The sequence below is a fragment of the Cupressus sempervirens genome, chromosome 11 (genome assembly GCF_028749045.1).
Source record: "Cupressus sempervirens isolate cs-2001-9-10 chromosome 11, ASM2874904v1, whole genome shotgun sequence".
Lineage (NCBI taxonomy): Eukaryota > Viridiplantae > Streptophyta > Pinopsida > Cupressales > Cupressaceae > Cupressus > Cupressus sempervirens.
In genome coordinates, this window is record NC_143128.1 from 6,238,875 (window position 1) to 6,263,953 (window position 25,079).

General features: G+C 34.8%; 1 protein-coding gene across 1 annotated transcript in view; it reads left to right on the plus strand.

Annotated features, from left to right (window-relative positions):
- LOC149527953 (uncharacterized) overlaps positions 1-25,079 on the plus strand; it is a 55,449-nt gene that overhangs the window by 14,956 nt on the left and 15,414 nt on the right. Inside the window, exons 2-3 of the mRNA XM_089811219.1 lie at positions 12,258-12,320; positions 13,235-13,378. Coding sequence (XP_089667345.1) covers positions 12,258-12,320; positions 13,235-13,378 — 207 coding nt within the window. The remainder of the gene's footprint in view (positions 1-12,257; positions 12,321-13,234; positions 13,379-25,079) is intronic.

A 25,079-nucleotide genomic window follows, 5' to 3' on the forward strand; every position in this document is an offset into this window, starting at 1 on the left:
CTCCAGAAAAAATTTTAAGTTTTCCTTCCAATTTTTTATTTACATTATTTGGTAGCGAAAGGCAAGATATAGGATAAGTAGGAATTGCTGACACAACAAATTTAATTTTTGTTAATCTCCCAGCTTTAGTTAGTCATTTCCCTTTCCATGATTCTATTTGTTTTTCTACTCTTTGTAATTTATTGTCCCAACCTTTTTTTCTCCTAACTACTTTTTCTAAGTATATCCCTCAATATTTACATGGAAAGTTACTCTTTTTATATCCAATATAATTGCATATATATTCCTCCATGTTCCTTGGTGTGTTTAAAAAGAAAATTTCTTATTTTTCTTCATTGACCATTTGTTCCAATGCTGCTCAATAATCCAATATAATATTTTTTAAAGCTTTGATTTCTTCCTTCATACTACTTCCTAGAAGAATGGTATCATTAACAAACTGTTGATGGGTAATGTTTGGAAAATTCTTAGTGACATCAATGCCTTTAATTAATACTACACCTTGTGCCTTTTCAATAGCTCTACCAAATGCTTTTGCCTTAATTATAAAAAGAAAACGTGACATGGGGTCTCCTTGTCAGATACCCCTTGGAATCTTGAAGAAGCCTTTAGGAGTACCATTAATAAGTAGTGAGATTTTTGGAGTAGATATACAGTTAAAAATTATATTTACCTATTGTTTGGAAAATCCAAACTTTTCTAGGCATTTACATAAAAACCTCCAATCTACTATGTCGTATGCTTTTTGTATTTCTAACTTCGTAAACATACAAGCTTCTTCTTTTTTAACTGTTAAATGTATAGTTTCCTTAATGATGGATATTCCATCGAGAATTGATCTACCAGGTATAAACCCAATTTGTTCTTCTGAGATATTTTTTCGAAGCAAAGTTTTGATCCTACTTGCTATTGCTTTAGAATAAAATTTATATATTGTATTACATGATGCAATGGGGAAAAAATCTATTGGTGACTTTGCTGCAGCTTTTTTTGGTATTAATGCTAAAAGGGTATGATTAATTTCAATTAAGATTGATCCCCCATTTCCAGCTACTTCTATTGCTTTCCATAATTCTTTTGCTAAGATTTCCCAACATTTTTGGAAGAAAAAATATTGGAAACCATTAGACCCTAGAGATTTATCTAGGCTAAGCTTAAAAAGAGCTAATTTGATTTGTTCTTTTGTAAAAGGTTTATTGAGCTCCTTGTTGTCAAATTTTGTGATAACTTTAGGTATATTATTTAGCATAATTTTTTGTTTAGTCAAATTGGATGAGTCATAATTTTTTAATAGATTCTCATAATATGTGATGAAAGTTTGAGTAATTTCTATTGGATTATCAATAGTACTACCATTATTATCTCTAATTTGAGTAATAGTTTTAAAAGCTCTATTGTGTATTATACTATTGTGAAAGAATTTTGTGTTTTTTTCTCCTTGTGCTAGCCATTTTCCCCTCAACTTTTGTCTCCTAAAGACTTATTCTTTTGCTAAAATGCCTTCTTATATGATTAATAGTTCTTTTTATTCAATGCATTTTTCATTGTCTGTGCCATTTTTAATGATTTCATTATTTAATTTTTTAAGATCTTCTTCATTATTCATATTGTCTTGGAGTATATTATTGAAATGTGTTTTATTCCATTTTTGTATGTTTTCTTTGAGCATTTTATGTTTTGATACAAAACAATACATCTTTGATCCTATAAACTTGCCTTCATCCCACCATTGTTTAATATTCTCCATGAATGTTTTATCTAAGAACCACATCTTTTCACATTTTAAATGATTCCTATTAGACTTTATAGGTTCTATTAATTCAATTTTAATGGGATAATTATCTGATCCTGCAATAGGTTGAATTGAGGTAGTGATTGTGAAATCCACTTCTGCTAGTTCTTCTTTCAAAAAGAATATGTCCAATTTTTTTGTAATATAACTAAAGTCACAAAAGGAGATATAAATGATGATACACATAGAGGAGATTAATAAATAAATAATTGTGTATTCTAAGTGAAAAATAGTCAAAATAACTATTAAATATCAAAAAAATGTTCCTTTATAGTTGGAAATCTTGTTAACTAAATATACTCAAAGTAAAATTTTAAAAATAAATAAATGAATTCTATACATCTATTTACTTGTTTTCTATAGAAAAAAAAATTAGTTGCAGTTGTTATGCTAGAAAAGCACACAAAAGTTCGACTAGTCATGATGAGTGGAGTCACACTGGTTGATGTTTTGGAGTGCACACAAATTGTGAATATTTGATTTTATAAAAAAGAAAAACCCCATGGTATAATAGATGTGTTATAAAACATGAGTATGCATTATTTTTCAGATGTATTAAAAAAAAAAGACTTGTAAAAATAAAGGATAGAAAATAAAACCCCTCTGAAAGCTAAAAGTATAACATGACCAAAAAGAAGGCTTTCCAACTATTACAATCAAATTAGATTCTAGTAAATTCACCATGTTGAAGCTCTTTTCCTTGGCATTGAGATAGTAGCTCATGACTAGGTCACACATCATGGCTCTTCCTTTGGCTTTTGTAAGCTAGAAAAAAAAAAAAAAAAACATAAATTATGACAGGTCTAGAACTCCACTTAATAAAGAATTTTACTAAAAACTATATCACTTTTTATAGGAAAAATTTCCAATTCTTTGCAATCTTATTTGATAGTCTACAAGATAAGGTTGTTTTGAAGGCAATTCAAGGTTTCACAATCAAAGTGTAGTGATAATTATGAAATGTTGATTAAAGGGAGATAGACATGGGATTGGAGTGAGGAGTCGTGATGAAGATTTGAGAGATCATGGGAAAATTAAAGGAAAAATGTTAGAATCAAATATCAGATCTAAAGGAAAATATGGTATTTAGTATAGTTTGTGCAATCCACTCAAGGAAAGTTTGAATTAATATGTTTCAAACATTTTTTGTTTGTAAATCATAAAGGAATTTTGTTTTAGAATACTGCTAATTATAAGGAGTGTTAATTTTGGTGAAGATGAATAAAACTCAAAAGAGGATATGCAAAGAAAATTTTTGATGTGAGTGTTGCTAGAGAATTTCAAATAGTACAGCTGCTAAGTACAAAGTTGTATGCTACTCTCCTGAGATGGATGGAAAAAATAAGGTTTGCAAGTTGCCTAATTACTTTCTTGAAGTTAAAAAGTTAATTGCAAATTTTCCAGTGAGTTGTTGGGTGAAAAGTGAATCAATTTAAAACTCAATATATTTCCAATATTTTACAAACACATGTCAATCTACCTGCTAAAGAAGTTATTTTTTACAAACAATTTTGAGTCTCCTCGTGAAAGAAGTTTTTTATCTGCATGCAAAGTGGGATTGATAAAATCTAATCCTACTCCATTACTAGTATGAGCTCCAACCCCATCAACAATTCCAAAATTGTTCTTTATTAAATTGGGATTTTTCCACTTGTCATGCATGCATGTGAAATGTGGACACACTGACAACGTACATCTTAGCGTAAATTGTTCTATATTAAATTGGGGTTTTCCCACTTTTCATAGATGCATGTGCAATGTGAACATGTTGACAAGGCACACATCATTGTCTATTACCAACAAATTTCATAGCTCTCAAAGCTCAATTCTTTGGAGAATTGTTTTAGCAAGAAAAAGAAAAGATCCTTAGGAAAAATAAGTTGAGCCAATCAAAAAATAAGAATTTTCTAGGGGAATTTCAATAGGAAGTGGTTATGAAACAATAGGATATACCACATATTAGAATATTTTCACCATTATCGAGTCTTGAACTATTGTAGATAGACATCCCAAAACTTTAGTCTCTTGCCTTAATGATAGGGACTAATAATTTATACATACACATTATTGATAAATTGATCTCTCTTTTAATGGAATCACTTATATTATTGAATGTATGGGAATACATGAGAGATGTTTCTATAGGATTACTAATCATTATAAAACATACAATTGAGTCATTAGTTAGATAATGAGATACTGTAAAGATAGATAAAGGAAAGACAAGATAGGACTTAAAAAATTAATGACATGTATATTTAATAGATTGAGATCCATAAATGTTAGCTAGATGCTCATGGTAAAAATCAATTTTAAGTAATATTAGTCAGTATATATGGATATGTAGTAGGTGCATGATAATTATGTAGATATTTCACTATACAATAATTAATATTACTATTGCATATAAAAGTTCTATGTAAGATGAATTATAAAGAATGTGTGTAATAGATCATTATTTGTCTAAATGGGTAAGGTTTTTGAAAAAGGAGGAAGGGAGAGGGCCCTGAACCCATAGTTGCAAATATAGCAAGGCAAACCAAGGGCCAATACAACCAAATAGCTAGCCAAAAGACCAGAACCATCAAAGAGATCACTCCCATAAAATAATCAAAAATAGAAACCAACTGCCAAAGAAACTAAAACATGTCTTGAGAGAATCGTAACTAATCAGAGATAGCATGAAACTAAAAGTTTACTAAACAACATGCAACAAAAGAAATCAAGCCAAAATATAGGATTCAATATAAACTATATGCATATAAAAGTGTTGTAACAGTAACGAGTCTTAAAGATACTTAAGTACTTAACTTCAAAAAATGTAAAGGTCTTAAAGATATGTAAGTTTAAAGTAATATAAATCATATTAAGCTTAAGAATAATATAATTTTTTATACCTCTGCAAGAGGTGATCAATAAACTAAAATAGGAAAGAAAACTAAGCTTTTTTAATATATTCCATTTTTTGGTAGGTTGGGCAAGCTCCCCATGCCAATCTATGACATCTCTAGACTCTTGTTCATGATCCTTCTCATTTCTAGTGGAGTTCACATCCTTGATCTTTTTGTTGATATGAGATTGTTTTGAAGTGAAGAACTTGTAATAGAACAACCATTTTTTTGTCATTGATGTCAAACCTGCTACTTGTTGATAAGACAATTGCCTAGTTGATTTGAGTATTATCATTTGTTTGATTAATGCAGAGGTTTTGATCAAATAAGGTAATAAGAGCACCTAGAGGAAAGGCTGAGTTATGGTATGAAAAAGAAGTACAAAGATCAATTAAGATAGTGATGATACAGTGTATTGTTTATCTATTTAAGGCTACAAAGGTTGGATATATTGATTAAGTTTAGAAGAACAAATAAGAAGAATTGAGTTTTCCAAGCTTGACTGAGTTGATAGTAGGTGCCGAGAAAAGTTATTGAAAGTCGAGCAGAAAATCAGTTGGAGCCAAGTAAAGTGAAGATTCAGCACATGCTGAGTAAACCTAGTGTAATCCAAGTAAAGTTTAGTTAATTCTGAGCACTAGTAAACTTTAGTGTTTGTCAAGTTATCTAGTTGAAGATGAGTGGAAGAATAGTATGGAAGTTGAGTAACAGCATATTGATTCTGAGTGCTAGTATTCATGATAAACTATAGATTTGATGAATCTAAGATGATTATTTTGTTTTTTTGAATTGTGTGAAGTGTATGGAAGATAATTATGATGAATTGGTGGCACATAATTCAAGGTAAACCATTTTGAGATGAATTCAAAGAGGATTGAAGAAGAAGGTTCTAGAGGAACCAAATGAAAAAGTGGGTAGATTCATTAAATCCTACCTAATCCTACCTAACCCTAAAATGGACAATTGAGGTGAAATGACAAAAGATCTTAAATCTCTATTTATAGTGAGAGTTGGTCAGAATGAAGGTTGTCATGTGTGAGAACCTAAGGAAGACAAGGAGTCTAAGGTATTTGCTTCATTAAATGGTTGAACAGAAGAGACTGCTATTGGAAAGAAAAGCAAGAAGGCTTAAGAGTATGAATTCTTGAAGGGTGAAGAAGCTATTAGAGTTGAAGTTTGTGAAAGCCAAGTAGAATGGAGGACTAAAATAGAGATCTATAATCTTCAAGTGAGTTTTAATTTGTTATTAGATCAATCCTTATTGTTACTTTCTAATCATTGTATCGGTGTAGGGAAAATCCTTTGGATTAAGGTTGACCTAACAGTCATTTGTAAATCCTTTAACTAGGTGAAATTCCAAGTGAATGATCTAAAGTCCTCTAACAAGGCTCACTCCTAATAGGGATATTGAAATTCTCTAACCAGGTCACATTTAACATTGTGTATTGTAACCTTTAACAAGGTTGGCCTTTCACAGGGCATCACTGTTAGAGTAAATAATTAATCTACTAATTTTTTATTCTATTTACTTAAACTTACTTAGGTTAATGCATTTCATTTTTTAGTTGTAGTCTAGGAGTTTTTTATAAGTTGTTGACAATACGGGAGTTTGTTCTCTCCTAAGTCATACTTATCCTCTCACATTGTTCGAGGACTTTCCACCTAATGTGGACGTATGCTTAGTTGTCACACTTATCTCCTAGCATCTTCTAGCTTGTTCTAAGAGATTTCTTGAGGCCTTTATAAGTGGTCTCTCCCTCATTGTATTTTCACATCACTTTCTTGCATATTGTAAATACATATTTTATTGTGTTTGCATACTTGTTGTCTCTCATGTCCATTTAGGGTTTTTCCCTAGCTCCTCGCTCTTCTCTCCTTGACTTCCCTTTGACAGGTTTTCACATGCAGGTGATCTTAGGCATCTTCAAAGTTGGATTTCATCAACTCCAACAATCACTTCAGAAGAATGAGAATTAGTAGCATGTTACTAGTGGTTTTTCCAAAATTGGGTTTCCGCGTAAAATCCATGTGTCAAATGTGTTATTGAATCTATAATGTTTCATGTTTACATTTCTACAAAGATGTTTTGACCTAGGATAGTAACCTATAAAGTTTAAGCATTTTATGATCTAATGGATGCATGCATATAAGATTTTATTGATATGGTTTCACTAAGCTATGAAAATTTTTATTTGTACATTTGGACCTTGGATAATTGATTCACCCTCGCCCACCCCCCCCCCCCCCCCCCGCCCCTAGTTATTCTAAAAAATTCCAACACTTCTATAGTCTACTCTTACTAGTGACCACCCCCATAACCATTATTTCTATTATCTACCTCTCTCTACTACAAATAGATTCAACAAAAACCCCCAACTCTAGTTTAGTGATAGTATATTTGTACATTTCAACAGAAAAAGTACAAAGCTATGTCACCTTTAAGGTTGGCTTATTAGACTAGCTGAATTTGAGCATTTCTATCTAAAAATTAATTTTATTCAAGCATATGATCTAGGTAAATTCATTCTAGCTAAGTTATATATAGTCTCACACTTTTCCAATTGGAAATGTCTATTGAATACATGTTTTATACTAGTTTGTGTCCAAGTAGTAAAGAAGTAAATTTCTTTAAGAAAATTGACATTTCAATAACTCTTACTCTTTTTAATGATTTTTTTTAATAGCATATAAGCACCATTTTATAGAGTTCAAAGTTAAGAATATTCTCATATAAGGTTAATAGTATTTTACTTAGATATAGTATGTTGTAATTAAAAAATACTACACGTACATATTTTAACACTCGAGAAGATGTTGCTTTTGAGAAAGAAAAAAATAGTAAATCTTATCAAAAATAAATAAAATAATATGACTTTCTATGAATAGAGGAGAGAGTCCTCTTCTAAAATGCATAATTTTTCTTTTGGTTTGAATATATTTGTTTTGAAAAATGTGGTGGGAGATGAAAACTATTGATTTTAGGTGAGTTGCAATTTGAATTGTTATAAAAGAGAAATATAAGTCAAAAGATATTTTTTATTTTTCATTGATCTAGCTATATATGTCATCTATAATATAATCTAGGATCAAAGGGAAAAAGGTTTATCTCCATATAGTTTTGTGGTGGGAACTAGACCCCTCGTTTTCAACACTTTTCAGCATCTAAAAAATAACCCTTAAAAATTAGGATAATACATCAATTCTTGTTCCAAATAATTATTGAAAATAATAATCCTAAACTTTACCCATTTCTACACATTTCATTAATTTGCTTGATTTTCAAATTCTAAATAATAATATTAGTTTAGTGTCATTTAAGCTAAATAGTTATACTTTTGTTAGTCTTTTCCTTTATAAAATGGTGACATGGGTTTGTGTTAAATCCAAGGATTTCATTTTTATTTGAAGAGCATCAACTCTAGTTCAAATATTACTTTCAAGCTCCATAACCCTATTGAGGAGGGAATCCCTTTCCATGTTTTTGTCCCACTCTTCTGCATTATGACCTTTGTCATCTTCATTTTTTTCATTATCTTGAATAGGATCAGTTTGGCTCTTAATAATTGCCTCCTATTCAACTATTTACATGTCCTTATCTTCCCCATCGCAGCTGACACTATCTTCCTCTTTATGGTCTGCATCCTTTGTGTCCTCATCGTCAGTCTCCTCTGCTACTTCAGCCTCTGCCTCAAGGAATTTGTATTCCTCCAAACCCATAGAGGTGTCCTTATAACCTTTCTATTGATTTTGTGCTTTCTTCCTTTAGATTATTTGTATCTTCTTTCCATTGAAGTAGCCTCTTGTTGTCCTATTTTTCCAAAAGTAATTTTTTCTTTACTCTCTTCATCCCCCATGTCATTTTTGTCAACATCAATGATGTCTTTATCAGTCCTACTCTTTTAAGGTGTGGTGCCTTGGCTTATTTGGGAAAAAATCTTCCTTTTTGAAGGGATTTTGAGCAGAAGATCTTCTTCAAGGGGATTTTTAGGGTTATTAGATGGTAGAGACTAGTCAGCACTGGATTTTTTCCAGTCCTAGGGTTAGGTTTTTCTTTGCTAGGGCTCGCAATAGGGGACAATTTTATTTCCTTAATTATTATAGATGAGCTGGTCCCAACTCACTTGTTCCCATGGATCAAGGTCCTACTAAAAGTTGGGCGATGAGAAAACACATGTTGGTCTAAAATAAAAATTAATCCCTAATGAAGAGGAGCGTTATCTCCATTTTCTATGCTACCCTTCAAGGAAGGAACCTGAAACAAAAGAACATGTGTTTTCTCTTCATGGAATAGGAAGTTAAATAAACATAATGTGAGGCCTCGCCCCGACCCATCGTAGCATAGCGATGCATTACTATTATTTTTTTTGATATTCACGACTCGAGATGTCGAGACATCATCTAATGCTTAGAACATATTTTATTATTTCATGTTGTGTGATGTTATTTTCAGGTATATTTTATGATTGTCATTTAATGTTTCATGTATATGTATGTTGATGAGCTCGGTAAAAGTAGGATTGAGGCTTTGATTTAAGATATTTTAAATGGTTAAGAATTAAGTAGGATGAATAAACTCTTATTGATGTATGTTTTAATTTATGTGAATTTTGAATATGTATACATTTATGAACATGTGATTTTATAGGACTACTGATGTGTGCAATGAGTGTGCAGATATTTAGCCGAGAAACCCTACGGAGGAACATAACAGATCTCCATGTGCTAAATTTTGGAAACCTTATTGGTTGTAATTCACGTATTTGTATTGTGAGATGTATGTATGCATCTTCTTTGTTTAGTGAATGTTAATGTTCGTAATTATGTTCTTTCAGTGTCGCTTGACACTTGTAAAAATGTTTATGTGCTTCGGTGTGTTGTGTGGGGTTAAGTGTTTAACCTTGGGACCAAGTTGGTTTAAGTTAGTGTCAGTTTTCTATTAGGTTCTTAATCAAGGTTAGTCATCCCTTATTTCGGATTAGTGCTTAAATTGCAAGATAGAGTAGTTAGATGGACCTATTTTATTCCTAGATTTTATTTTTTCTCTAAACCTCTTTCCTAAGGCTTATAACATGTTTTTATTCTAACCAAAGGGTATGGGTATGGGTTAGGGGTCTTCTCCAACCCCTAATCCCCTAGCTTTGACTTTTGAGGGCACTCAAAAAGTCCCTTTTTGCCTTTGTACGAAAATTGCAAGTGGTTGTCATGAGTTGTCTTAGCCCATCTCCACTTGGGGTTTAACCATAGTGTAGGTTTAGTTGGGAGTTTCTAGGGTGGCTAGTGGGTGAAATAGTTATTGCTCCTTTTGGGTGGTTGAGTTGGAGGCTTATTTGGAGGCCTTCCTTGGACTAGTTTTTTTTTTGGTTACCCAATCTCTACATTTTAGAGAGAATTTCTTGAAGCTTGAAGGAAGGAGGGATACTCTACTCAAACTGGTTCATTGCCATTACCTCTTTGTGAAGGTAGGAAATTCTCATCTCCCTTATTCAGATTTTATGTTTGGTTTCATGTTCATGTTATCTTGTTGTTGCTTCACTATTGTATGGTTGTAGGTATGTGGGAAGATTTGAAAACCATGTCTTTTTGGTTGTCTTCCTTCCTTGTTTATGTTTGCATTTTTTTTGAGTTTTCCTTACATGGGTGTTTTGGTATTACTCACCCTTGGAGAGGGCAGAAGTGACCAATTTTGGGAAAGGTCTATTTAGTTGGACTCCAACCTGTGTAGAGTCTCTTCTCAGGATGAGAAGAGGGATAAAGGGTAGCGTGTTATGGGCCCTTACCCGTCAGCACAAACCTAGTATGAGTATGGCAAGTTTAAAAGGAAGAACAAAAGTTCTTGGTTATTGGCCTCGATTGGGCATCTGAATTGGTGTTGTGCTTGACTTCTCCAGTTGGAAGAATCCACCTTTCCCTAGTCTTGATTCATTGTGAATCCTACTATGTTAACCATGTATGATTATGCATGTTTTATTTTCTTTTGGTTCTGCTTGGTTGTCACCTGATTAGTTATTTGTTTCCTCCATGGTTCTTGAAATGAGATTCAGAAAACATTACAAACTCCTTGATTTGATCATGAAGAAAATTTGATAAAATTGTTGAAATTTGGGATTGAGATCCTATTGTAAATTTGTATTTTAAACCTTATTGTATATGGCAACGAAGCTGGGTTTTCTTCCTGATTCTTTCCCGGCTCAGCCTTTGAATCAGGTTTACCAATAAAATTGGTGTTGAGCATATTTGGTTATCATGTGATTTAAATTGTGTATTAAATTTAATATGGTTGCACATTAAAAATAAATAATTAAGAATAACGGATAATGTTATGAATTATGATATTTAAAGTTTTTAAATTGTTAGGGAAGAACTATTTGATTGAATGGATTCCAAGTTAATGTATAAGTATTAGATGAATCAGGATCCCTACATTGAGAACTCAAATTATCTCTTCCTTGTTAAATTTCCTTATGAATGAATCAATTGGTCTATGAGATTATGTATCTCCTTAAATTTTAAAGCATAAATCAGTTAGTTATCTTTAACCTTGCCATGGATTGCTTATCGACTGCATTAAGTTTTATGTTGATTGTTATATGAATTATCACCCTAAACTTTACTTAGTCCAATGAATAACTCACATTATCAATTGTAATATCTTATCATGAGGAACTTAGACTATTGGAGTAGGAAACCAAATAGGAAGGAATCAATGATGTCAAATTTGATAAATTTTCCAAGCTTTCATATATGATGGAACGAAAAACTATGATTATGCATGCAATTTTCATTTTTTTTTATGATTGTTAGACCCTCATGATAAAGCATTGCATTATTGAATGGAACGAATAATTCAACTCTTGATAGGTTATGGATGTACCAAGTCATTATATATTTGCCTATAAAGGAAACTAATAATGTATTTAATCCTTGAATCAATCCAATTTAGAGGTGATAGAAATTGCATTGAATCCTATCTTAATCATCTAATAAATTTAAAGAAGCACTAATAATTTGCGAGCCATAAGAAACGTTAAGAATTAATATTTGGGATAACATTAGCAATATGTTAACATTTCAATTTTTGATCTAACAAAAAGAATTAAATCTACTTTTCATACCATCCTTAACGAAAAAAAAAAAAAATTCCAAAACACCCACCTACAAGATGCTGGAAAATGTATGGAGGAATACTTTATTCTCTTGTTGAACAAAGAATATTCTATTCTAATTCTTTCTTTCAAATTTAATGAATAATCAATAAAGTAATTATGATTAACTAAGTTGACTTATAATGGTCCTTAAAATATAATCTAATATCCTTTATTTCACCCATAAAACTTTATCCCTTTAATGCCTTACCTCTTTCTTTAACGTCAGTATGGGGGGGGGGAAATAAAGTAATGTTTTAAATTTTCTTGTACGTCTCAGTCATCATAATGATGACATCACCCTATCGCATCGTCCCTGCAAACCATAAAAAAAAAAGGGTTTAAATAAATCAAGTTGGGTGCTTGTTTAAACGCGTCCCTTGCGTTTTAGTTGGGCGCGATTTCTCTGGTTTGCGCCTGCATTAAATTTAGGACAGATCGCTGCCTTTGGTCAGCGCTTGGATGGTGCTTGACCTTGGGAAGCGCTCACCCAAGGTAGGGGTTAGAAATGTTTGTAGGGGCAGGGAGGGAGTTAGTAGGTAGAGTTAGGTGGTGAGGTGTAGGTTAGTATGTTTTTTTTAAATTATTTTAGTTTGAGTTTTATTCAATGATGTAAAATTTTGTTAGAATTTTAAGGGGGTTATGTTAGTTTTAAATTTAATTAAGTTAGATTTGTGTTAGTTTATGTGATGTTAATCTAATTTACTAAAGTTCTAACGTAGTCATAAATTGATAGAAAGATTAGATAGTTATTCATTATGTTAAGTTAGTTGTGTTGCTTAAAGTTTGTAAATTTTAGATATATATATATATATTTTAGTTTAGCTTTTAATTGATCTAGTTAGATGTTATATAATTAAATTTATATTAAATTGGATTTAGTTAATATTATCTAGTAGTCCTAGTTAGTAAGTAGTTATTTACGATTTGTAAGGTTTCACTATATAATTATAAGTAATTATGTTAGTTTAACCGAGACTTGGTTAGCAATTGTTAAAATTAGCTTCCAATTAAAACAATTTAAATTAAGTAAAATGGATATTTATTTTGGAAGGTTTCCAATTTTGTAATGTAATTAGTAAATTTAATTTCGGTTAGTAAAAGTTTTAAATAATGGAAGTTACTTTGATTTTGATTTATTCTTTTTTGATATTATGGATGTAATCGTCCTCATGTTTATAATCTGAAGACGTAATGTAGAGAACCGATACTTAAAAATGTTATCTCAATCATTTCAACTTAGAGCATGCTTAATTTTTTAAATATTATTTATTAAAAAAAAAAAAAAAGTTGTGTGTTTTTTCCCTCGTAGTCTGGGCATGACATTTTGGTATCAGAGCCTAGTTTCAACACTAGGAACCTTAAACCATTGTGCTTTCTTAACATAACTTAAACTTTTAATTGTGTAGATGTCGTCTGTTACTCGTAACTGGCAAGGCAGAGGTCGTAGGACTAGGTGTGGTAGAGCGGGACAAGAGGATGGACCACCTCCACCTCCACCACCACCAAACCTGAATCAGGACATTATTGATGGAATCCAGACTCTGATCGGTGTAGTTCAACAAAGAGTGATACCTATAGTTCAGCCAGTCTAGCAGATTCCAGTAGTGGAAGCAGAGGGACCCGGAGGAGGCAGGCCCAAAGTTAGAGAGAGGACTAGGAGTCCCCCACCGAGACAGATAGAGGGTCAGGGTGAACACGAGGAAGATTCCATACACTAGAGAGGACCCCTTTTTGATATACCTCCTAGACATGTAGGAGATGACATCAGAGAATTGATTCGACTTGGACCACCATTGTTTACCGGTACCACTGAGGGTTCAGTAGTAGAGGCATAGTTACAAAGCTTATAGTGGTGCTTTGGGTTACGCCCTTATGGGAGTAATCTAAAAGCACGCCTAGCAGTTCATCAGTTGAGAGGAGATGCCTCCAACTGGTGGCATCAGGAGGAGATCATTGGTGGAGTGAGGATGGCCACCCTCACATGGGAATCTTTCCTAGAAAGATTCTGAGAGAGGTACTTGTCAAAGAATTTCTGGCAGAAACAGATAGAGGAGTTCCATTCTCTTTATCAGAGGGGCCTTACAATGGCTCAGTATGAGAGTAGGTTTCTTGAGCTCCTTCCCTATGTGGAATACATGAAGGACTAGAAACTACAGGTGCATCACTTTATCATGGGTCTAAATTTCTCTCTTCAGGGCCCAGTTAGGATGGCTTTCCCTACCACCTTCAGACAGGTAGTGGAGATAGCACTAGTTGCTAAGGATACTCGAGGTAGGCAGGAGTCACGGGATCGGCCTCAGAACCAAAACTCCTTCCAGCAGAAACCCCCTTGGAAAGGGAATCAGAACTATACAGCATGGTCCTCTAGGGGCCAACAGTCTTAGCAGCCAAAACCCCAGCAGGAATAGAAGAAACCTTCTCAGGGTTATTAGGGATCTAAGCCCAAGCAGTGGCAGTCACAGGGTCCTAGGTAGGAGAAAAAAGTACAAGTCCCACAGTCTCAGTCAGTGAAGACTCAGCAGTCTTCTAGGGGAGGATTCAGCAAATCTAGCAGATCAGGAGGCCCATAGCAGTCTAGGTCACAAGGTGCATGATCTTATTCTCATGAACCATGCTACACTTGTGGTGGCATGGGTCAAATAGCTAGGGAGTGTCCGCAGGGACAGGCATCTAGTGGTCAGAGCAAGGTTTTTTCAGAGCCGACAGTTGGTGACATGGGTAGATCCCATAGAGTTTTTGCAGTGGTTGACAACCGCCAGGCTGAGCATCAGGCCACAGTTATCGAGGCTACAGGTATTATACAGGGCCATATGGTTGCAGTTTTATTTGATTTCGAGGCTACTGACTCTTTTATATCTCCATTTGTGGTGGAGCATTGCGGGCTAGTGGTAGTTAGACAGGATGTTAGTTGGGAGGTAGAGTTAGCCTTAGGAGCCAAAGTGTCAGTTAGTTCCATGGTGCGGAGTTTCCAGATGCAGATGGGAGACATGTCCACTAAGACTGACCTACGCATTACCCCTCTAGGTTCTTATGACGTTTTCCTTGGCATGGATTGGCTTTGTGCCCACAGCACCAAGGTGGATTGTCAATAGAAGAAGGTGGAATGTGTGGATCATGATGGTATCTCTAGGGAGATCTTCGGAGTGAAGAGGCTCATGTCCCTTCGTATGATTTCCGCTATGCAGCTTAGACAGTGCATGCGAAAGGGTTGTCAGTTGTTTGCTATCACTATCAGTGACTAAGAGGAAGATTCAGAAAGGGAGCCATCCCTTGATGATTTTCCAATCCTTCAAGAGTTTGCAGATGTGTTTCCTTAAGAGCTTCCTGGTATGCCTCCACCGCGAGCAGTGGATTTTCACATAGACCTAGTACCAGGAGCTGAGCCAGTTTCAAGAGCACCATATAGGATGACTACTCATGAGCTTAGTGAGCTAAAGGCTCAGTTGGAGGAACTCTTGGAGAAGGGGCATATTCAATGTAGTGTGTCACCTTGGGGTGCACTGGTGATCTTCGTCAAGAAGAAGGATTGATCACTAAGGTTGTGTATTGATTATCGGCAATTGAACAAAGTAACCATCAAGAACCGATACCCTCTTCCTAGAATTGATGATCTCTTTGATCAGTTGCAGGGTGCCCGAGTATTTTCAAAGATTGACCTAAAGTCGGGTTACCATCAGTTGAGGATTGTGGATAGTAATATCCCCAAGACAGCTTTTCGTACTAGGTATGGCCACTATGAGTTCATCGTGGTACCTTTCGGCCTTACGAATGCTCCAGCTGTATTCATGAGCCTCATGAATGGAGTATTTTGTACCTTTTTGGATAAGTTTGTGGTTGTGTTTCTTGATGACATTCTGATTTATTCTCATAATGAGAGAGAGCATGAAGAGCACCTGAGACAGGTATTGCAAAGGCTGAGAGAGAATCAGTTGTTTGGTAGCTTGTCAAAGTGTGCATTCTTCAGACTCGAGATACATTATTTGGGTCATGTCATATCAGGTGATGGTGTCTCAATAGACCCATCAAAGATCAGGGCTATCATGGATTGGCCACCGCCCACCAGTGTTGCCGAAGTGAGGAGCTTTATGGGGCTAGCAAGTTATTACTGACGCTTCATTTCAGGATTCTCTAGATTGGCACACCCCATCACTTGTCTTTAGAGGAAGGGGAAGAAGTACGAGTGGATGGAGAAGTGTGGTAGAGCTTTTGAAGAGCTCAAGAGAGCCCTCGCGAGTGCACCAATTCTTGCAGTACCAGATCCTGTTGTAAATTTTGTGGTGTGCACTGATGCTTCTTTAGATGGTTTAGGAGCAGTCCTTATGTAGGAAGGACGACCTATTTCCTTTGAGTCTAGGAAGTTGAAGACTCATGAACTCAATTATCCTACTCATGACCTAGAACTAGCGGTAGTGGTTCATGCCTTGGAGAGATGGCGACATTTTCTTCTGGTTCATAGACTCAAGCTTCATTCCGATCACCAGAGCTTGCAGTACATATTTTCTCAGCCGAAGCTTAATGCTAGGCAAAGAAGGTGGATGGAGTTCCTATGTGAGTATGATTTTGATGTTCATTACATCAAGGGAAAGGAGAATGTGGTTGCAGATGCCTTAAGTAGAAGGCACCATGAGCTTTCATCTGTGACTACTTGCACTGACTTGAGAGGGCTGATTTTGCAGCACTTATCAGCTGATGAGCTTTATGCAGAAGTTAGTCAGTTAGTACATTCTCAGAGACCTTTGGAAGGGAAGTTTGCAGAATATTCCTTGGAGTCTGATGGACTTTTGCATCTTAGGGGACGTATGTATGTACCTTCTATTGGGGGTTTGCGTGAGCTCATTGTACTTGAGGCTCACAGAGAACCTTATGCAGTGCACCCTGGTGTTAAGAAGTTACATGCAGATTTGAGGCAGTTGTATCATTGGCCAGGCATGAGAGTGTAGATTGCTAGCATAGTTGCGAGATGCCTCGAGTGCCAGAGGGTGAAGGCGGAGCACCGTCATCCTGGCGGACTTCTCCAGCCACATGAGATTATAGTGTGGAAATGGGACACTATATCTATGGATTTTATTGTTGGTCTTCCTATGTCATCTCGTTGCCATGATGCCATTTTGGTGATAGTTGACACCTTGACCAAGGTTTCCCATTTTTCACCTGTGCATACTACATTCACAGCACGAGACATAGCTCAGGTGTTCTTGCGGGACATTGTTAGACTTCATGGTGTCCCCTGTAAGATCATCTCTGATAGAGACTCTTTGTTCACTTCTTCATTTTGGAGAGAGTTGTAGTTGGCTTTGGGCACCAGGCTCAATTTTAGTCCAGCATACCATCCTCAGACCGATGGCCAGACCGAGTGAGTGAATCAGATTTTGGAGGACATGCTGCATATGTACGTGATGGACCATCAGGTCAAATGGGAGGAATACCTTCATCTTGTTGAGTTTGCCTACAACAATGGGCATCATTCTTCCATAGGTATGTCACCGTATGAGGCTTTGTATGGGAGACCATGCAGGACACCCTTGAGTTGGGATAGGATCGAGGATCGAGTATCTATTGGGCCCTAGTTAGTGAAGGAGATGGAGCAGCAGGTGACCCTGATTAGACAACACCTGAAAAAGGCACAGGATAGGTAGAAGAAGTATGCAGATGCGAAGAGGACAGATCGAGAGTATCAGGTTGGTGATAGAGTTTTCCTGAGGGTACGACCACACAATAGTCTGATTCGATTCAGAAAGGGCTCTAAGTTGGCACCCCGATTTGTTGGGCCATTTGAGATCCTTGAGAGGAGAGGACCTGTTGCATACCGTTTACCTTTGCCACCTAGCCTGTCATGCATCCACGATGTATTTCATATTTCAGTACTTAGAGGATACATTTATGATGAGTCTCATATTATAGATTGGGATGCTTTATAGGTGGAGTCAGACGGACAGCTAGCACTGGAGCCTATCTGCATTATTGCCTGACGGACGCTAGCACTTCGAGGGCGAGAGCTGGACTAGGTTAGGGTCCAATGGGATTGTTACGATGAGGTCATCGCTTCATGGGAGGATGCAGCGCAGATATGATCTAAGTACCTATACCTTTTTTATGAACTCCAAGACGAAGTTCATGCCTAGTGGGGGAGGATGTGAGGCCTCACCCCGACCCATCGTAGCATAGCGATGCATTACTATTATTTTTTTTGATATTCATGACTCGAGATGTCAAGACATTATCTGATGCTTAGAACATATTTTATTATTTCATGTTGTGTGATGTTATTTTCAGATATATTTGATGATTGTCATTTAATGTTTCATGTATATGTATGTTGATGAACTCGGTAAAAGTAGGATTGAGGCTTTGATTTAAGATATTTTAAATGGTTAAGAATTAAGTAGGATGAATAAAACCTTATTGATGTATGTTTTAATTTATGTGAATTCTGAATACGTATACATTTATGAACATGTGATTTTACAGGACTACTGATGTGTGCAATGAGTGTGCAGATATTTAGCCAAGAAACCCTACAGAGGAACATAACTGATCTCCATGTGCTAAATTTTGGAAACCTTATTGTTCATAATTCACGTACTTGTATTGTGAGATGTATGTATGCATCTTCCTTGTTCAGTGAATGTTAATGTTCGTCATTATGTTCTTTCAGTGTCGCTTGACACTTGTAAAAATGTTTATGTGCTTCGGTGTGTTGTGTGGGGTTAAGTGTTTAACCTTGGGACCAAGTTGGTTTAAGTTAGTGTCAGTTTTCTATTAGGTTCTTAATCAAGGTTAGTCATCCCTTATTTCGGATTAGTGCTTAAATTGCAAGATAGAGTAGTTAGATGGACCTATTTTATTCCTAGATTTTATTTTGTCTCTAAACCTCTTTCCTAAGGCTTTTAACATGTTTTTATTCTAACCAAAGGGTATGGGTATGGGTTAGGGGTCTTTTCCAACCCCTAAGCCCCTAGCTTTGACTTTTGAGGGCACTCAAAAAGTCCCTTTTTGCCTTTGTGCGAAAATTGCAAGTGGTTGTCATGAGTTGTCTTACCCCATCTCCACTTGGGGTTTAACCATAGTGTAGGTTTAGTTGGGAGTTTCTAGGGTGGCTAGTGGGTGAAATAGTTATTGCTCCTTTTGGGTGGTTGAGTTGGAGGCTTATTTGGAGGCCTTCCTTGGACTAGTTTTTTTTTTGGTTACCCAATCTCTACATTTTAGAGAGGATTTCTTGAAGCTTGAAGGAAGGAGGGATACTCTACTCAAACTGGTTCAGTGCCATTACCTCTTTGTGAAGGTAGGAAATTCTCATCTCCCTTATTCAGATTTTATGTTTGGTTTCATGTTCATGTTATCTTGTTGTTGCTTCACTGTTGTATGGTTGTGGGTATGTGGGAAGATTTGAAAACCATGTCTTTTTGGTTGTTTTCCTTCCTTGTTTATGTTTGCATTTTTTTTGAGTTTTCCTTACATGGGTGTTTTGGTATTACTCACCCTTGGAGAGGGCAGAAGTGACCAATTTTGGGAAAGGTCTATTTAGTTGGACTCCAACCTGTGTAGAGTCTCTTCTCAGGATGAGAAGAGGGATAAAGGGTAGGGTGTTATGGGCCCTTACTCGTCAGCACAAACCTGGTATGAGTATGGCAAGTTTAAATGGAAGAACGGAAGTTCTTGGTTATTGGCCCCGATTGGGCATCTGAATTGGTGTTGTGCTTGACTTCTCCAGTTGGAAGAATCCACCTTTCCCTAGTCTTGATTCATTGTGAATCCTACTATGTAAACCATGTATGATTATGCATGTTTGATTTTCTTTTGGTTCTACTTGGTTGTCACCCGATTAGTTATTGGTTTCCTCCATGGTTCTTGAAATGAGATTCAGAAAACATTACAAACTCCTTGATTTGATCATGAAGAAAATTTGATAAAATTGTTGAAATTTGGGATTGAGATCCTATTGTAAATTTTTATTTTAAACCTTATTGTATATGGCAATGAACTTGGGTTTTCTTCCTGATTCTTTCTTGGCTGAGCCTTTGAATCAGGTTTACCAATAAAATTGGTGTTGAGCATATTTGGTTATCATGTGATTTAAATTGTGTATTAAATTTAATATGGTTGCACATTAAAAATAAATAATTAAAAATAACGGATAATGTTATGAATTATGATATTTAAAGTTTTTAAATTGTTAGGGAAGAACTATTTGATTGAATGGATTCCAAGTTGATGTATAAGTATTAGATGAATCAGGATCCCTACATTGAGAACTCAAATTATCTCTTCCTTGTTAAATCTCCTTATGAACGAATCAATTGGTCTAAGAGATTATGTATCTCCTTAAATTTTAAAGCATAAATCAGTTAGTTATCTTTAACCTTGCCATGGATTGCTTATCGGCTGTATTAAGTTTTATGTTGATTGTTATATGAATTATCACCCTAAACTTTACTTAGTCAAATGAATAACTCACATTATCAATTGTAATATCTTATCATGAGGAACTTAGACTATTGGAGTAGGAAACCAAATAGGAAGGAATCAATGATGTCAAATTTGATAAATTTTCCAAGCTTTCATATATGATGGAACGAAAAACTATGATTATGCATGCAGTTTTCTTTTTTTTTTTATGATTGTTAAATCCTCATGATAAAGCATTGCATTATTGAATGGAACAAATAATTCAACTCTTGATAGGTTATGGATGTACCAAGTCATTATAGATTTTCCTATAAAGGAAACTAATAACATATTTAATCCTTGAATCAATCCATTTTAGAGGTGATAGAAATTGCATTGAATCCTATCTTAATCATCTAATAGATTTAAAGAAGCACTAATAATTTGCAAGCCATAAGAAACATTAAGAATTAATACTTGAGATAACATTAGCAATATGTTAACATTTCAATTTTTGATCTAACAAAAAGAATCAAATATACTTTTCATACCATCCTTAAGAAAAAAAAAAAAATTCCAAAACACCCACCTACAGGATGCTAGAAAATGTATGGAGGAATACTTTATTTTCTTGTTGAATAGAGAATATTCTATTTTGATTCTTTCTTTCAAATTTAATGAATAATCAATAAAGTAATTATGATTAACTAAGTTAACTTATAATGGTCCTTAAAATATAATCTAATATCCTTTATTTCACCCATAAAACTTTATCCCTTTAATGCCTTACCTCTTTCTTTAACATTAGTAATGGATATTTATTTTGGAAGGTTTCCAATCTTGTAATGTAATTAGTAAATTTAATTTTGGTTAGTAAAAGTTTTAAATAATGGAAGTTACTTTGATTTTGATTTATTCTTTTTTGATATTATGGATGTAACCGTCCTCATGTTTATAATCTTAAGACATAATGTAGAGAACCTGTACTTAAAAATGTTATCTCAATCATTTCAACTTAGAGCATGCTTAATTTTTTAAATATTATTTATTAAAAAATAAAAAAAAAGTTGTGTGTTTTTGCCCTCGTAGTCTGGGCATGACATTTTGGTCTCAGAGCCTAGTTTCAACACTAGGAACCTTAAACCATCGTGCTTTCTTAACATAACTCAAACTTTTAATTGTGTAGATGTCACCTGTTACTCATAACTGGCGAGGCAGAGGTCGTAGGACTAGGGGTGGTAGAGCAGGACAAGAGGATGGACCACCTCCACCTCCACCACCACCTCCACCTCCACCACCACCGAACCTGAATCAGGACATTATTGGTGCACTGCAGACTCTGATCGATGTAGTTCAACAGAGAGTGATACCTATAGTTCAGCCAGTCCAGCAGATTCCAATAGTGGAAGTAGAGGGACTCGGAGGAGGCGGGCCCAAAGTTAGAGAGAGGACTAGGAGTCCCCCACCGAGATAGATAGAGGGTCAGGGTGAACACGAGGAAGAGTCCATACACCAGAGAGGACCCCTTTTTGATATACCTCCTAGACATGTAGGAGATGACATCAGAGAATTGATTCGACTTGGACCACCATTATTTACCGGTACCACTGAGGGTCAAGCATGGTAAGGGTCAAACCTATCTTTGCAAATAAAATATTTCATAATGTAAATGAAGATAATAGCAAAAGGAGGAGGGAAAGAAAGTATGTCATACCCATTTGTCACATTTATGCATTTTGCCTTCTCATTATTGCCAAAGAATTTTTTCATATAGTTGTTGTACTTGCCCTAGTTTTTCCTTTTGACTCAATGACCTTCACATCTCAAACCATTGGCCTCCATAATTAGCTCTAGCATAACTATAAACTCAATGCTGTCAATAGTCACCATGCCCTTATGCCAAGAGTTGGCAAACCTTGAAGAAAGTTCTTCATTGAAGCCCCTCATGGCTTCAATGAAACTAGTTCGCTCCACATTCTAAAAATATTTCCATATCTATTGATTTTGTTTCAGTTCCCTATTGTCCCTTTGTTCAACTTTTTTCAATAGCCCTCCCATAATTTTAACTTTACCCAACTCCTAGAGCACTTCCTAAATAGCTTGATTATCTTCCATAGTAATGACATTTTGAGAAACTTCAGAACTTTGTATACTTTCCATAGATGGATTTCTTTTTCTACATATAGAGAATGGAAAAAATTTTAGAATAGTGAAGTCTCTCAATTATTTTAGCCTAAAAAACTCATGATTGAAATAATGTTGTAATAAAGCCTTTCTTATTAATTAAAGATCCTCAATATTAGTAGATCTAGTATGACTCTCACTAGAATTTTTGGCACATTTGGAAAGTAATGAATAATTGGTAATGTTTCATAATTCTTCATACTTTTTTCCTTCCTTATATCTATGAAATCCTCCTCATATCTTCTCATTAAAAGAAAATCTAGAGAAAGCTTTAATGATGTCATTAAATTTGAATTTTTGAATGTTGATATTGGCAACCAAAATAACTTTAGGTATTCTACTATAATTAAAATTTCTTCTCCTCTTTCTAGTAATAACTTTCTCAAATTTAGATCATTTATGTTCCCTAACAATAGTTGAAACTTTAGTCATAGTGATGTCCTTTTGAATTTTAAAGTTCCTTTGAGCCAAAAGAAATAATATTTTAGTGATATTTAGAATGAAGTAATAAGAACTCACTTCTTTGATTAGCACCTTAAACATTTCCATTTTTATCATTAATTATAATAATTTTGAGTTGTTTTTGGAAATTAACTGTAGTAATCAGTTTCCTTTCTAGGCAACCCAAACCCTAGTTACCAAGAAAGTCTGTAGTATTATTCCCTTCTCTTTGAGTACATTTTATCTTGACTTCAATAAATATAGATAACCTACATTTGTAGTCTTCCATCAAACTGAGAATTCTCCAAAGACTTTTAGCTCTATTAGAGAGGATATCAACTATGAGTTTTGGGTCATCTTCCAAAATGAATTTTTTATTCCTTAGCTCCCAAAGGGATTTGATACCCTATCACATTTCCAACCCTTCAACATAGATATTAGAATTGATTCCAATATCTTTTGCAAAACCTTGAAACATTTCTCCTATTGAGATCTAATTGAAAAGATCTTTGTTGAAAGAGATTATTGAAAGAAGGAGATTGTTGAAGAAGACTATGTGTTTCAATCATTGTTTTGTCATGATGTCAAACCTACTTTTTCCTGGTAAGACAACTACTTATAAGATTCAAGTACTATCACTTAGTTGATTGATGAAGAGGATTTGATCAATAAGATGTAACAAAAGAACCTAGAGGAAAGGTTGAGCTATGATTATGTAATGAAGTATAAGGATCAGTTAAGATGGTCATGACATTATGTATTGATAATCTACTTAAGGTTACAAATGTTGGCTACACTAAGAAATTTTAGAAGAACAAGTTACACAAAGTTTGTCTACCAAGCTTGATTGCATGGATAGTAGGTGTCGAGCAAAGGTAGTGCAAGCCAAGTAGAAAGTTAGTTGGAGTCGAGTGAAAGAAAATTCTAGTGGAAGTCAAGCATTAGTAAACTTTAGTTGATGTTGAATGATTTTATAAGTTGATGCCAAGTAACACAGTATGTGTCAAGCATCAAAAGGTTGATAATGCTGAGTTACTGCATTATTTTAAAGATCAAAGATTCGCTGAATCTAAGCCAACAAGTTTGTTTTCTTGAATTTTGTGAACAAGGTGGAAGATAAGGATGATGAGCCGGTGGTATAGAATTTGAGGTAAACCATTTTTAGGAAAATTAAAATAGGATTCTAGGAGAAGTTTCTAGAAGAGATATGAGATATCCTACTTAATCCATCCGAACCCTAATTTGGACAATGGAGAATGAGCAAAAAAATTCTAAATTTCTTATTTATAGGAATGTCTGGTCATGAAGCAAAGTTGTGATGTGTGAAAACCTAAGGAAGAGAAGGAGGTAAGGGTTTTTCTTCATCAAGTATCCTAAAAGAAGAGTCTTCAATGGCATGTTAAGAAAGAAGGCTTAGGGAGATGAATGTGTGAAGGGCGAACAAGCTATCAGAATTGAGGACTAAACAAAGATCTGTAATCTGCAAGAGAAGTTGTAAGTTCAAAGCTCTACTATTACTCTCTAGCAATTGTATCAGTCTAGGGTAAATCCTTTGGATTAAGGTTGATCTAATAGTCATTTATAAATCCTTTAACTAGGTGGAATTCAAAGTGAATGGCCTAAAGTCCTCTAACAAGGCTCACTTCTAATAGGGTGATTGAAATCCTTTAACAGGGTCACATTTAATAGTGTGTATTGTAGCCTTTAATAGGGTTGGACTTTCATAGGGTATCACTTTAGAAGAGTGAAAAAGAGTAGCATGTTACTAGTGGTTTTTCCCAAATTAGGTTTCCACATAAATCATTGTGTCAAGTGTGTTGATGAATCTGCTATGTTTTATGCTTTACATTTTTTTAAGTTGATTTGACAGTAACCTACAAGTTTTTAAGTGAATGCATAATCTTATGGAAGCATGCATGAGTATAAATGTTTTATGGGTTCACTAAGTTGTGAAAAGTTTTATTTATACATCTAGACCTTGGATAACTGGTTCACCCCCCACCAAATTAGATTAGTGAGGTTCTGATTGATATGCCAATTTTGTTTGATTTTGGTTTCACAAAGGGAGCGGAAATTAGTGTATTTAGGGAAAGAAGTAGCATTGACACTATCTCTGACCGAACTCTTAACAATGTGAAAAAAATCAATAGCAAATTTACTCTCCTCCCTAAATGTTCTATTATTCCTTTCTTTCTACAATTTCCAAGCAATCGTAGTGAGGATTTAAAGCCAAATATTTGG